The sequence below is a fragment of the Diadema antillarum genome, unplaced genomic scaffold (assembly GCF_040938485.1).
Source record: "Diadema antillarum isolate AM-2024a unplaced genomic scaffold, OU_Dant_1.0 scf00000178, whole genome shotgun sequence".
Classification (NCBI taxonomy): Eukaryota; Metazoa; Echinodermata; class Echinoidea; order Diadematoida; family Diadematidae; genus Diadema; species Diadema antillarum.
In genome coordinates this window covers 1449839-1464495 of record NW_027271067.1, presented here as the reverse complement: position 1 = coordinate 1464495, position 14657 = coordinate 1449839, and the positions used below count along the sequence as shown (strand labels likewise).

General features: G+C 36.2%; 1 protein-coding gene across 1 annotated transcript in view; it reads right to left on the bottom strand.

Annotated features, from left to right (window-relative positions):
• Window positions 1–14657, bottom strand: part of LOC139722968 (uncharacterized) — a 44556-nt gene that overhangs the window by 9764 nt on the left and 20135 nt on the right. Inside the window, exon 2 of the mRNA XM_071634248.1 lies at window positions 587–755. Coding sequence (XP_071490349.1) covers window positions 587–674 — 88 coding nt within the window. The 5' untranslated portion in view covers window positions 675–755. The remainder of the gene's footprint in view (window positions 1–586; window positions 756–14657) is intronic.

Sequence of the window (14657 nt, the reverse complement as noted above, 5' to 3'; positions counted from 1 at the left end):
GTTGCTAATTCCCAGGAAAGCACTTCACTACAATTTTAATGAAACTTTGGCCGACTAATCTGAGTGAAATATAGATGTATATGAAAAGCCAACTGATGAAATAGGAGCAAAGTTATTGAATGACACCATCCCACAGAATGATTATGGCTACTTTTTATTTGAGAAGCAGAGTAGCAATGCTATATTCTGAAGGCTGAAAAGACGTAAGTTTAGTGGTAGAAAGAAAAAAAAAACCCATTTCAATTTTTCACCAATCCTGCCAAAGATTAGTAAGACAATTTCAGAAAAGACTATTTTTACAGTATTTTGCACAAAACAGTATAAAATGTCCTACAAAGAAGTAACAAATTGGCACCAATAACTTTCACCACACAGACCACACGTTTGAGCTCTATGGATCAGAATGTCTTTTGAAAGTCACATACCAAGCCCACGATTGGGGGAAATACATCAAATTTACTTACTGATGGTTTGCGTGTGAGTGATTTGAATTACTGTTGATGATAAAAGTCAACTAAATTTCACCAGTTATTCTACACAATCATGCAACTCCACGAACCAGTCACACAATTTCGGTGATGCTTACTTGTAACCGTAGCTTTGGCATCACTGCAGACTGCTACGGCAAGGAGGATGAGCAAGACAAGAGGGGGCGTACTTCTCTTTGAAATCATTCTTGACCAGGTGACTAGCAGTAGTCAGCAAGAATTATCAAGGAGCAAACCACGAGGGGTCAACATCATTCGCCCATTTTCCTGTGAAGAATAATAACAATCGTTATGGCAATAATTGATAGCCGTGACATAATTATCATTTGACAATAAAAACAATAATAATAAAGAATAACCATTCAAATTATAATCAAGGGACATTTCAAAACAACAACAGCAATAAAAATTTCCTCTCAATGTGCCCAAATGGGCATCAGGGCAAGGCTGCATATATGCATTTTAACTTGAAAATGTCCATTATTTTGCCCTGCCTGTTAGTCAGTTTCACTGACCAAGGGCAAGCAGGCAAGTGCTGTTGTTGCACCCTAAATTTAAGTAATGTAAATAATGATTAGCAATACCAATGACATAACTTAAATTACAATGACAGTGAATGCATTGCTGTCTATAACCATACATGTGTATTGTGATTCTAATTGATAAACCTCATATTGCTTCATGATATGTTGTTAGCAAAGCCTAAAGAAATTCTTCGTAAATCTGTGCCATTTCCAAATCTTCTATCACTATTGTTTTATCTTTTAATCATTTGGTGAAGTTTGGAATTCTTCCATAAATCTGTCACTTTTTTAGATTGATGGTAGCCTGAAGCAGGCCATATTTCTTTGATATAACAAACATATATTTTATTTCTTATTAGCTGTTTCCTAAGAGTCTTTTTTTTTTTGGGGGGGGGGTATTTCCCCTCTGCCTAGATAATCTATTCAACTATCTGATCACTCAAATTCTAATTCTACTGTCCTTTAAATGTAAGCATCAAGTATTAGGTCAATTTATCTCACTCCTTGCAGTAAACCCAACTCCTGATTTTGTGTCAGCTGGTGTCAAGTAATTTGTTATTCATCCTCACTTATTTTTTTTTTTTCATTCCACATTTGATTAGGATCAAAAACTAATAATCATTGGTATGCAATAACTTGGCACCAGAAAGTTGCAATGAAGACTTTTCTTTTCTTTTTCTTTTTTTTTTTTGCTTGTCAGCTAAATGGCACCAAAATGGCCCTGATGCATAAAACTGATCACATGATGTAAGGTATGGATTGAGAATGCTCTGTGAATACAGTGTGCGCTGGGCTTGCAAAGTCTTTTACTGGACACTATACGGGCACTCAAACAGGGTCAGGGTCATCTTGTGACCTCTGTGTCGATTGCTATGTGTGTCTTCATTCGAGTTTTGCATCACACCAGCATGCTACTTGTAAAGTTAGAAAAGGTATACAGTAAATCACACAAAAATGCACATAATTCTGACACAGAAAAAGAACATATTGACAGCAGAAACTCTAATCTTTCTAGTAGAGTAATATTTCCACTTCAAGCCCCTACTTTATGAAATATCTCTGCCAGGCGCACTGAGAAGTCAGATGCCGATAGACAATTGCAAACAAAAACTCAAAACTTATCTACACAAAATAGCATTATATGTTTGTTGAATTTGAACTTATCAATGTAATTATGTCAAGTGTATTGGCAACTCTGACCCTTTATGTACGTATGAGAAATATATAGTTATTGTAGAGTGATATACTGTGTTACTTTGGTAAATTGCAATTTTTGTTGTAATATTTTGTATTATGGTATAATTTGTGTGTAAAGCCCTTTGAAATTATTTTTAAGTCTGAAATGCCCTATAAGAATTTGCTGTTATTATTATCATTATTATTATTATTCTTATTATCATTATTATTATTATCATTATTATTATCATTAGAATTATTATTATTACCTCCGCCAAGGGAGGAGGTTATGTTTTCGTTACCGTTGTTTGTGTGTTTGTCCTTGTGCAAAATAACACGAAAAGTAGCTAACGGATTTGGATGAAACTTACAGGAAAATTTAGAATGATACAAGTAACAGATGATTAAATTTTGGTAGTGATCCAAGAATTTTGGGGGAATTTATGAAGGATTTGTTATATTTTGGCAGGTAGGGTCAATGAACTTGGGAGTTCAGGCTGCGCTATTTGAGGTTTGCATGAGCGCACTAAAGTGCGTGCTCTAGTTTCTTACAGGGCGAGGCGCGCCGTGCAGCTGAGGGTTTATGACGTAACAAAGGCTTCTATATTAAGAAAATCGGGCGGCTTTCAGCACTCAATGCCGTTAGTACGTATGGGTAGAAATCACTGAAATCTCTATGGAAGAACAAGATCAGTGGTGGAAATGAGCTGCATGCTTGGCGGAGGTCTGCGCTCTCAGAGTGCTTCTCTAGTTATTATTATCATTATTATCATTACTATCATTATTATTATTATTGTTATTATTATTATTATTATTATTATTATTATTATTATTATTATTATTATTATTATTATTATTATTATTATTATTATTATTATTATTATACAAACATACATTGAGTCCATGAAGGAGACATTCTGGTATCAAATTCAGAAACCTGGTATACTAGTTCCAATCTATGAGCTAATGTTACAGAAACCTGGCATACCAGGTTCCTGGAAGGCATGGGTTGAACTGTACTATATATATATTCATGAAACATTACACTATCCAAAATACACTCAGAACAATTGAAGCATCTTCATAAATGAAACTACATCTCAAAATTTTTTTTTCGTCATTATGAAGCAAAAAACAAAATGTGGATGAAACTATATAGGTCTCCTTCAGCAGCCACACTCAATCCTCATGACAACATATCACATAACAGGGGCTGATCCAGGAATTCCATAAAGATATTGGATACTGTCAGTGGAAAGTCAAATGCAGTTGCAAAGTATTACATATCTTGTAAACAAGATAATGTAACACCCCAAACAAATGGCCAAACACTTATCCCTTTCAGAGTTTACAACTAAAGTGCAAAGGAAAGTATTCGACAAATTTCCATATCGTCGCTGGGGTGATAGACCTTGTATCTGCAATTTTGGTGAAAATGACTTTTTCGGATTAATGGTCAAATAATGGGTTAAGTGATGTCCTGTCCAAATCCCAACCGTCTTACTCCAAAAATGAAGCCACCACAGAATGTCAAAGGAAAGGCTATCCCATTCGCCACAGTGCTTTGGCCGCCATGTTTTTTGGCTCTCCTGAACATTTGACATTTTGTAGATACGAGGTCTTATCGCCCCAGCGACGATATTCTTTGGCCGTGTCAGATGTTTGATACAAGAAAAACGTGAACTGAAAGTGCAATCTCATGTACAGTCTTTGTTTACTATCAAGGAAAACATTGCCAGAAAACTTTGTAAAAAAAAAAAAAAAAAACTAGCTCATTTGTGTTAACAAAGTGGGAATGTGCAGTGAACATTATTGATGGTATACAAGGCTTTGGTAATTTTGGGTATTCCTGCATGCACGAAGATACATTGGACACTTCTAATGATCTCAGATGGAAAATGAATAAACATAAACATAATCATATTAGCTCTGTAGAACAAGAGCACACAATATGAAATTAATTTAATTTATAAATAATGCAATCCCTGCCAACCTTCCTATTGTAAGGTTCTCATTCGTATGTTCATTTTTCATTGTGTCTACTATCTCAGTAATCTCACCATTAACCTTCATTGGGCAACTGCTTGGTTCCATGGGTTTATGATTTCTGAAGTCAATAATCATTTCTTTTTTTTTTTGGTAGTGTTCAGCTCTAAAAACTTTAGGCGTTTTCACATCAGCCCGAAGTTTCGAAATAGCGCGCTATTCTCTGACTTGGGAAATTAACCCGATCACGAAATAGCGCGCTATTTGATAATGTGAATACAAATTAGCGCGCTAATTGATCGAGAAATTTCTCGAGTCCAACTCGGGAAATTTCCAAAATAGCAGGATAATTAATGCAAATTAGCGTGGTGCTGTGTGATAATGTTCGGGCTGATGTGACTAGGAAATGAAATAGCGCGCTAATTTGCGATTGTGAAAAATATCTCGAGCATGGATTTTTATCGGGCTGATGTGAAAACGCCTGGAGTCTTGCACCAGTTAATGAAGCTGTTCAATGTATACTGGATAGAGTATTTTTACATTCTTTCTCCATGAGATGTCTGTCAATGACAGTGTAGTCCCCATATTTAGAAACAACGAAGTTATGTTTAGATGGTAATCCTTAATGTTGAGGATAAGTTCTATGGGGGGCAAAGTGTTACACAGTTGATTTTTTTATTCAAGCATTGTGTTTTCACAGTAAGATAATATTTTTGAAATCTTTTTTATGAGCGTATGCAAATTCTACATAAGGAGTTTTCATGATTATTCACACCCATTAGTATTTTCATTTTCTCTCCTAATTCCATCTCTTTTTTTTCCTAGTATAATTCATCTTGAAGTGCTATCCCAATTTCCAATAAGCATTTATTTCAAATATTCCATTATTCAATTTTGTTCCACTGGTTAATTATAATGCATTTAAATTTGTAATTGTGTATAGGCCTATAGGGAAAGACATATTGTCTAAAAATTTGTAAATGGGAATAATATTTGTATTTCACTTATATTCACTTTGAAATCTGGATATGATTACCACTGTCATAAAAAAAAACTAAGCAGTAGGATGATCATGTACAACAAATGTGCGACCATGTTGGTATAATCCTTCAGTCAAATTTCATGCACTAACAATCCTATACACATGCTTGTTCAATCATGAATTTCATAACATTTTCTTATCATATTCATTCACATACGAGGACACGCAAACACACACCCAGGGTCGGATCCAGCAATTCTGTGAAAAGGGGGTGCCTTTATAAAATTATACTTGGGCGTACGCACCTCTCCCCCTTTTTTCTTTTTATTTCTTTTGTTTTTACAAACAAAAATAAAGGGGGAAGGGGCATGCGCCCAGTGCGGTCCTCCCTGGACCCGCCACTGCACACCTGCATGCAAATACATGGCACCCCTCATCTTCTGCGACCCTGCACCACAACACCAACAAAAAGTCGCCAGACATGGATTTTCAGTTAAGGACAGATTCTGAAAGAGCAGACTCTAAGCTTTAAAATGATGTATCATGTATAACTCAATTCATATACATGGACTCCCCTAACCTACCTAAATACTGCAAAGAAAGCACACACTCTAGAAAAGTGTGAACTGAGAAAAGAGGCTCTGAAGTACACGGTCTATTCAAGCACTTAATCTTTACCAAAGATGCCATGTGCCATGAAAGGGACAAGACACAGGACGTAAACCAACCGACCAACAACAATGAAGGGATTATCAGACTAAGCTAAAATTGAGCATGTTCTATTAGCACATTCTGCCCATGATTTAATAATGCTAACTTTCAAAGCAGTAGCATCATCCTTTCAAAAGTTATTAGACTTGAAAGTGAAGAGTGCAAAGGATTTCTAGACATGAAAAGCAGCCTCTAAGACAAACCTGATCATTCTACTCTTCCCCCCAAAACGGTTATAAAAATCTGCTAAAAACACACTTTTCCATTCATGTTATGATACCAAACTGAAGAATAATGTAGAAGAAGGATAGTTCTTTCAGAAAATATGAAAAACTCAAGATTGACTTGGTTGAACCATTTCACCTTTTTGGAGTCCGCACTTAAAATCAAGGAATGAGACTTTTTGTTTGTTTTGTGGTGCACGGTCACATATGAACATTTGACTTACAACTCAATACTTCCATGATATATTTAATGTTATTATTATTCCCTCTATTTCTATGAATCTCTGCTACAGCTGTGCTTTCAGATCAATGTATTCTATTCTGGAGACAGGCATATAAAATACTGAATTGAAATGCTCATTGTACCAACCCCTGCTGTGGTATGGGAGCTGGAGCATATGATTTAATTACCTTTTATGCAAAGACATTTTGGTGATGGACATTCTACATTTCTGCCATTAACCAGGCAGGATCGAGTCAGGAAAATGCCCTTGAGACCCATAAAAAACCTAGAGAGGTACTGTTGATACATGGATACCATCATTTATCATGAGTAGCTTCTCCAGTTTTTGGAATGGATGTCATGAACCCATGGCTCCACCAAGTGTACCCTAGTCTTCTTAAAAGGCCCTCATACCAAAAATCTCATGTGAGTCTAGAACTGGAGAACTGCCTCGCATTAATTAGGTGATCCGAGTATCCTCTCGGATCACCTTCTGTATCTGTACGGATTCTTTCTTCTTCTTCTTCTTTCTTTATTTCTCCCCAAAAGTTGTGCAGAGGTTAGCTCAGAAAGTGCTATGCCTATCAAGTTCAAACTTATACCATGTATGTATCGTGTCCCAAAGACGGCAATCGAACTAAAATCAAAGTGATCAGTCGACCTTGACGTCACTATGACGTCATTATATGAAAACACATTCTCAATCATATCTCATTAATGGAATGAAGTTTTTCAATGAAATTCACGTCACATTTATTTCAAGTTATGCGCATTCTACTCATATTCTTAAAATTCACATTTTCTCTTGATACGTGCGCGTACGCGCGCGTTGAAATATTTGTATGCTCAAATCGAGCTCAAATTTTTTTTGCATACGTTTCAGACCATTTGGAGCATTTTTTGAAAAATTGATAAAATCGGACGGACGCGTACGCGCGCGCACATATACGCACGCACAGCTCATATGCAATAGAAATTTTCAGTTTTTTCACACGGATCGGATGTCCGAAATGTGAAGGAATATTTCTATCAAGTTTCAAGTCGATCCGACTCAATATGACGTCATACGGGCCCGTCAAATTCAAAATTCCGCGCGTGCGTCAATGGGGATACACAGTGCAACTATGCCAAAAAACCGCCAAATTTAAATCGGATTTTACTCGTCAGGATGGACGGTGACCCCCCATTTTCTTGATATATTCTAAAAGCTGCTGAGTTGTACATGTCATTTCATAGGTTGGCGATACTGAAAAAATGATTACAAGATATCAAATTTCTTAATAAAGTAAACAAAGTAAATTTTCAAAATGACGTCATCAAATTTCAAATTCACTCGAGCGTATCTCACTTAAATTTCGCCAAGTTTCACCCAGATTTCAGTATGTTGTAGCTTATGAAATGTTCTTTCATTAATATAAAAACAACATTTTGATTGGATAACGTCATCACCTCGTAAAAATGGATTGAAAGTATCCTTGTAAAATTTGACCAGTTTACGTGTTATCTCTATGGGAGAGCAGTTTTTCTGGCAGAGAAAATTGACATGACTATCTTTTTCGAGCACTAGCTCACTTATGCTTCGGTGAATTTTTCCCAGATTTTAGTATGTTGTAGCTGAGACTTTGAGCTATCGTAAGTGTGCCCTCCGTTTTTTCATACGACGTCGGCATCACGTCGAAAAACTTGGTTGAAAAATTGCATGTGGCTTCGATGCAGCGTCATTTTGCTTAATACACAGGGCCTATGGAGCATGAAATAGGTCATTGCATAGCGCATCCGACTCGTAATCCTAAGGTCCCTGGTTCGATGCTCACCCCTGCCAGTTTTTTTTTTAATTTTTTTTTAACACTTTTTTTTCTTCTTTTTCTTTAGTTAGTCTGAATCTCCTTTCCTAACTTTATCTTTTTCTGATTTTTTCATGCTTCTCCTTCAAATTTCTATAAAAATAATTTTTCTTTATTTTTCTTTCTTTCTACTACTTTCTGTGCAATAGATGAACAATAACAATGGCTATTAATCCCATATTTTGCACATGTTTTGTTCATGTCACGTATATTATTTCATAAAATAACAATTACTTGATCGGACACCATCTTGGGTATGTAAATTAGGGTCAAAGGTCATAAATGTTCCATCCTGTATCTTGGTGAATACATGTCCTATCTCTCCCATATTTTGCACACGCAAAGACCATGTTACAAGAATCATTTCACAAAATAACGACTTTTTGCTCAGATGCCATCATGTCTGTGCAAAGTGGGGTCAAAGGTCATAATTCTTCTTTCTGTATCTTCATTATGACGTGTTATCTCTAAGGGAGTGCAGTTTTTTCTGCAAATGAAATTTGACATGACTATCTTTTTCGAGCACTAGCTCACTTATGCTTCGGTGAATTGCTCCCAGATCTTAATATGTTGTACCTGAGACTTTGGGCTATCGTCGTTTACCCTTCGTTTTTTCATACGATGTCGGGATCACGTTAAAAAACTTGGTTGAAATTAAAGCTTATCTTCAATGTATTGAGATATGTCTTTCTTTCTGCAACTTTCTTTGCAATAACTCAAGAAAAACAGCGTCTATCACCCTCAAAGTTCTCAAAGTTTGCACATGTTTAGTTCATGTCACGTACATTATTTCATAAAATAACAACTTCTTAGTCAGACACCATCTTGGGTATGTAAATTAGGGTCAAAGGTCATAAATGTTTCATTCTGTATCTTAGTGAATACATGTCCTATCTCTTCCATATTTTGCACACGCAAAGACCATGTTACAAGAATCATTTTACGAAATAACCACTTTTTGCTTAGATGCCATCCTGGCTGTGCAAAGTGGGGTCAATGGTCAAATATACTTCATTCTGTATCTTCGTTACAGTGTATACGGAATTTGGTACCAAAGATGGCAGGTCTGACTCGCTTTTGTAAATGAGATTCCAAATATCACACGGCGAATGTCCCTAAACACACATGAAACCTGTATGGTCATGCCTAAATTATGTATTTGTTGCTGAATCTTCGTTATCTAGTGTATACAGAATTTGGTACCAAAGATGACAGATATGACTCCCTTTTTTAAATGAGAATCCAAACATCACACGGCCAATGTCTCTAAACACAGATGAAACCTGTATGGTCATGCGTATTGCGATCAGACCTCGAATCATTGATTAAAAAAAAATCGGATCACCTTAATTTGTCAGTAATGACAAATTACAATCTCTAGTTCACATTGAACCCTAGGTTTTGGAGACAGTCATAGACACCAGAGATCTTTCTTTGTTTATTTGTTATAATTATCATCATTATTATTTAATTATTATGGGGGGGGGGCTGCATTTGAAATCACACTTCGACTAGGATCTGCTTTCTTTGGGGGTGGGGAAGACAAGTTCTAGTGATTGTCCACACATAGGGTTGAATATGTTAAAGTTGAGGCTGAGGAAGGTGACATCCCCACTTTAAACACAAGACTAACATGCCCTACGAGATGGCGTACCTGTTTTTATCCAGGGAGAAAGGTAGTGGGCGATATCATTACTGATATTTATGCACCTTAGGGAGCTGACACAGAGCACATCAGTACAAGGTCTAATTGACTCTACTGGCTCCCACTGATGGCTTTCGTCATTTTCACACAAGCCAAGCAATGCTGAAATTACAGTTACGCTATTAGAATTATTGTCCATACACACAACCAAGGAAGGTTGAACACAAATTCTGCATTTGCATTTCAGAGTGAGGAGAGGTGTATCTTCTTTAAACACATGTATCCATCAATCCCTCTTGAACAGAGCTTGTGACACCCTACAAGCAGTGAATATTAATTTCTCTTCCGGCTGTTCAGCATGAGTCACTGGGTGCTGTTCGATATTCCGAAGGTTTGCTATTCCGAAGGTTCCGTGAACTTATTCTGAAGGGTCGTTAATCCGAAACACACAAATTCCCCATACCTAGAGCTTTGTTAATCCAAAAATGAAAAAGAATTCGTTAATCCGAACATTTGTGTCGTTATTCCGAAGGTTCGTTATTCCGAAGGTTCGTTATTCCGGAGATTCGTTAATCCGAAAATGAAATTCGGAATTATGAACCTTCGGTATATCAAATCTTCGGACTAAAGAGCCTTCGGAATAACAAGCCTTTGGAATAACGAGCTGTAACCGATTCACTAGTAGTAGCAGGAGGAAATATGTATGAGTGGTCTCTGACTTTACTGTTAGTCTGGGTGCAGAAGTCAGATTTTGGGCCTAACATTGTAAATTGTCCATTCAATGTTTTTGATAATTTTACCCTATTTCAAAGGTGCTGAATTCTAATCTGGATGATGCAACTCTTGCATCCTTGAGGGTTTAGAGAGTTCAAAATGGCAGCCACAATGGCCACCAAAATCAGAAATTCGTTCATATTTCCTTATAAATGGTAAAATGTTTAACACAAAAATGAAGTTTTACCATACTTCAAATGTGCTGAATCTGAATATGGGTTATGCCATTTTTGAAATCTTGAGAATTCTAAGATATTCAAGATGGCAGCCTAAAAATGAAAGGACAAGTCCACCTTCATATACATGTTGAATGAGTCAATGCAAAAATATTACTAGAACACATCAGTAAAAATATCGGGAAAATCTGACAATCCGTTCCAAAGTTATGAATTTTCAAAGTCTCTGCGCCATCACTGCTGGATGAGAAGACTACTACAGTGCATGATGTCACATGCACACAACGATATAAGAAAAATAAAAAGAGAATTTCACAAAACTTTACTTTTTGAAAAAAGTGCACATTTCATCAACTTGTTGCTGATGTATGTGAAGGGCAATAATTCCCCCTGCCTTCTGAAAGAGAGAAGTCGAGTGCTCTTTTGTTATGCGAGAATAAAGAAAGTATGTTGAATTTTCTTTAGATTTTCTTTATATCATTGTACAATATGACATCACAAGCTATAGTAGTCTTCTCATCCAGCCGTGACTGAGCAGACACTTAAAAAATTCATAAATTTTGAACGGATTGTCCAATTTTACTCAAACTCTCACTGATTTGTTCTACTAATATTGCTGCATTCACTAAAACCCACATGTCTATGAAGGTGAACTTGTCCTTTAAATTCATGTATATTTCTTTTTTATTAAAAAAAAAATGATGGTTTTCACCTATTTCGAGGGTGTTGAATCCGAATATGAATAAAGCAACTTTTTTTTCCTGAGGGTTTTGAGATATCCAGAATGGCCAGCAAAAATTGAAATTTTGATGTTGACGAGTACACTATGTATTTCCGTATAAATCATACAAAACTTAAAATTAATTGATTGGTTTACCCAATTTCCAAGATGCTGAATTCAAATCTGGATGAAGCAACTTTATATCAATGAGGATATTTTCACATCCAAGATGGCTGTGAAAAATTGAAATTCCAATTTAGGCATTTCCAATAAAATCATGAATTAAATCAATACAAAAATGAGGCCTTTCCTATTTCAAGGGTGCTGAATCTGAATCTGGTTGATGCAACTTTTGAATCTTTGAGATTTTTGAGATATATTCAAGATTTTTATGATACATTTATTTGGGCTGCCATCTGGAATATCTCAAAAACCTTAATGATGCAAGACTTGTATCAGCCAGATTTGGATTCAGCACACTCAAAATTGGGTAAAGCCATCATATTCTTTCCAGTTCATTTACATTTTATAAGGAAATACCTATTTCAAAATGTACGTTTTTGGTGGCCATATTGAATATCTCAAAAACCTCAGGATAAAAGAGTTGCTTCATCCAGATTCAGAGTCAGCACCCCTAAAATAGGGGAAGCCCATCAAATATTTCAAATCTTTTTCACATCATTTCAAAGGAAATATGCGGGATTTCAATTCTTGGCAGCCATCTTGAATATCTTAGAATCCTTAAGAATGCAAAACTTGCATCATCCAAATTCGGATTCAGCACTTTCAAGATACGGTAAAACTTCATGAAGTGCATGCAGATGAGGCGCATGTTTTTCCTAAGTAGTTGGAAGGTCACCGTAAGCTCCATCCCCAAATCGAAATGTTGAGGTCAGTTGGTACACGTGACTGTTTCATTCCATCACTCGAGAGAATCGTCACCAGGAAAAAAAACAAACAAACAAACCTCTGAACCATCATTTGAATTGCACAATTCAGAGGGTGTGTACAATTCTGGTTGAGGTGAGGATTTAGCTTTTAACGTTTTGCAAGACATTCAGAAACCACTCTTATGAGATGTCAAAGAGCATGCAATTCTACGGGGTATCAAAAGTTTATTTGACAAAAATCGGTTTGGAAATGGCTGAGATATCCAAAAACAAGGTGGAACAAAGAGATCCTAATAAACCTTTGATTATCATCACTTTTTTTTTTGATATCTCAGCCATTTGAAAACCAATTTTCATCAAATAAATGTTGAATCCTTCTTAACATTACATGCCCTGTCATATTTCACAAGAGGTTTTCCTTATCTCACTTACATTGTAGGAATGTTCAAAACACGAATCCCCACCTCAACCAGTACTATGCAGTCCCTTTAAATTACCCTCCAAGATCTCAGTTGCAGTACATAATTATGTGGCCAAAATGCATCATGAGCAAGATGATTCTAGGAATGCATTCTCTAGAATCATCATTCATTATTGAAACCCATTAGTCACTGAACCCTCCCCCTCCCCCCTGCCATCCTTTCTCTTTTTTTTTTTTACAATAGTTTTATGCCTTATAATTTTTTTTGAGGGGTTTCATATAGAAAATGTTATCACATAATTTGAAAGAGGTCAAAGGTCAACAAAAGTATATGTCAGAATTATTTCTGTGATACACAATCCTCTTGGTAAAGTCTTAATAAATAGTCTTTCAAATAACCTACGAAAGAAAATAGACATGCAGTCAGTTATTGTACATCATTTAGAAAATTGTGGAAATGAGAGCAATATTGCTATTTATCTCCCAGGGAGCCATTCTGACATGATGCACTGAATCTTCAATTGCTAAAGGGCTTAAAAATGCACTCTCTGCGCATGTGAAAATGGTCTTTGACTACTTTTATGCCATAATCCTCTGCTTTCTCCTCTTGTGATCATTACAGTAAGAGGGCCGCTGACAAAGGCTAAAGCGTACATGGTAACATTATCCAAGTGCTGCCGCATACCCGTGGAAATTCAAAATCCCTCTCATACTTCAGTCCCTATTCTCGTTCTTTGCATAGACTTCACTGCGATATTTGTCATACATGCTTATCATGTACAAACTCATTACCAGTATCTAGGCATTCCTCTGCCTAATGTTATGGAGGGGATGTGCTGCAATAATATGATGGCTTCTTTTTATGCATTTCTCTTGGGGACGTGTTATGCATTCAGGAAATTATTTTGAGCAAATATGCAACCCATGAAATTATATCAAAGATGTGGAAAATGTGTGATGAGAATTGTTGAAATTGAGCAAAATAATCATACTGTGCACATTTTGATGACATTGCTGAAACTGAATTGATGGAATATTGTAAAGCAGCGTAATTTCTCTTTAAAGTGATATCATGTCACATATATATGTCTATAGTTTACCACATTTTCCTTCTCAGAAGGGTCAGAGATTTGAATTTGAAGTCGAGAGAGCACAGTTGATTGATCGAGCATGAAATACAGTTATAGCCTCTAGCACAAAAGGCTTACACATGAAAACTGCATAATGCGATCAGCAGAAATTTGTCATAGTTTACCAGCAAGACAGCCTATATACCAACTCTCCATTCTGATATCTTATCTCTACATACATCAACATTTCCCCAGATGCTTTTTCCTACTGTATGACTGAGAACAAATAAAATGTACACTATACCACCCAATGATTTTACTTTACTGGTAACGGTAATCTCACTTTCCACAATATTGTTTCCAAGAAGTGCAACCAATTGCTTTTCTTTATTGACTTTAAAAAAAAAAAATCCTGCGGAAGAGGAAAAGCTTTCAAGCAAAATCATCCCAAAGGTGTAATCCTTCCACTAACACTGCTCGATCTATTTGTATTTCAAAGAACTATTTCCAATATGCTGGAAGTCAAAACAAGAAAGAATATGAACTAAAAAGAGGGGCTCATTTCAAGACACTAAAAGATTTATAGTGTACAACTAGTGCCGTTCACATTGCAAGTGAAATTTCACATTGCAAGTGAAATTTCACAAAGTGAGAAATTTTGCAAAGTTTTGGTGAAGGTTGCTAAGCTTTATGACATGCCCCTTGAAACTTTGCCAGAAAAATTCCAATTGCAAACTGGTGTGTGAAATTTTGCACTCCACACTACATGTACTAGTCAGTTTGCTGCCGCGAACTGAACTGT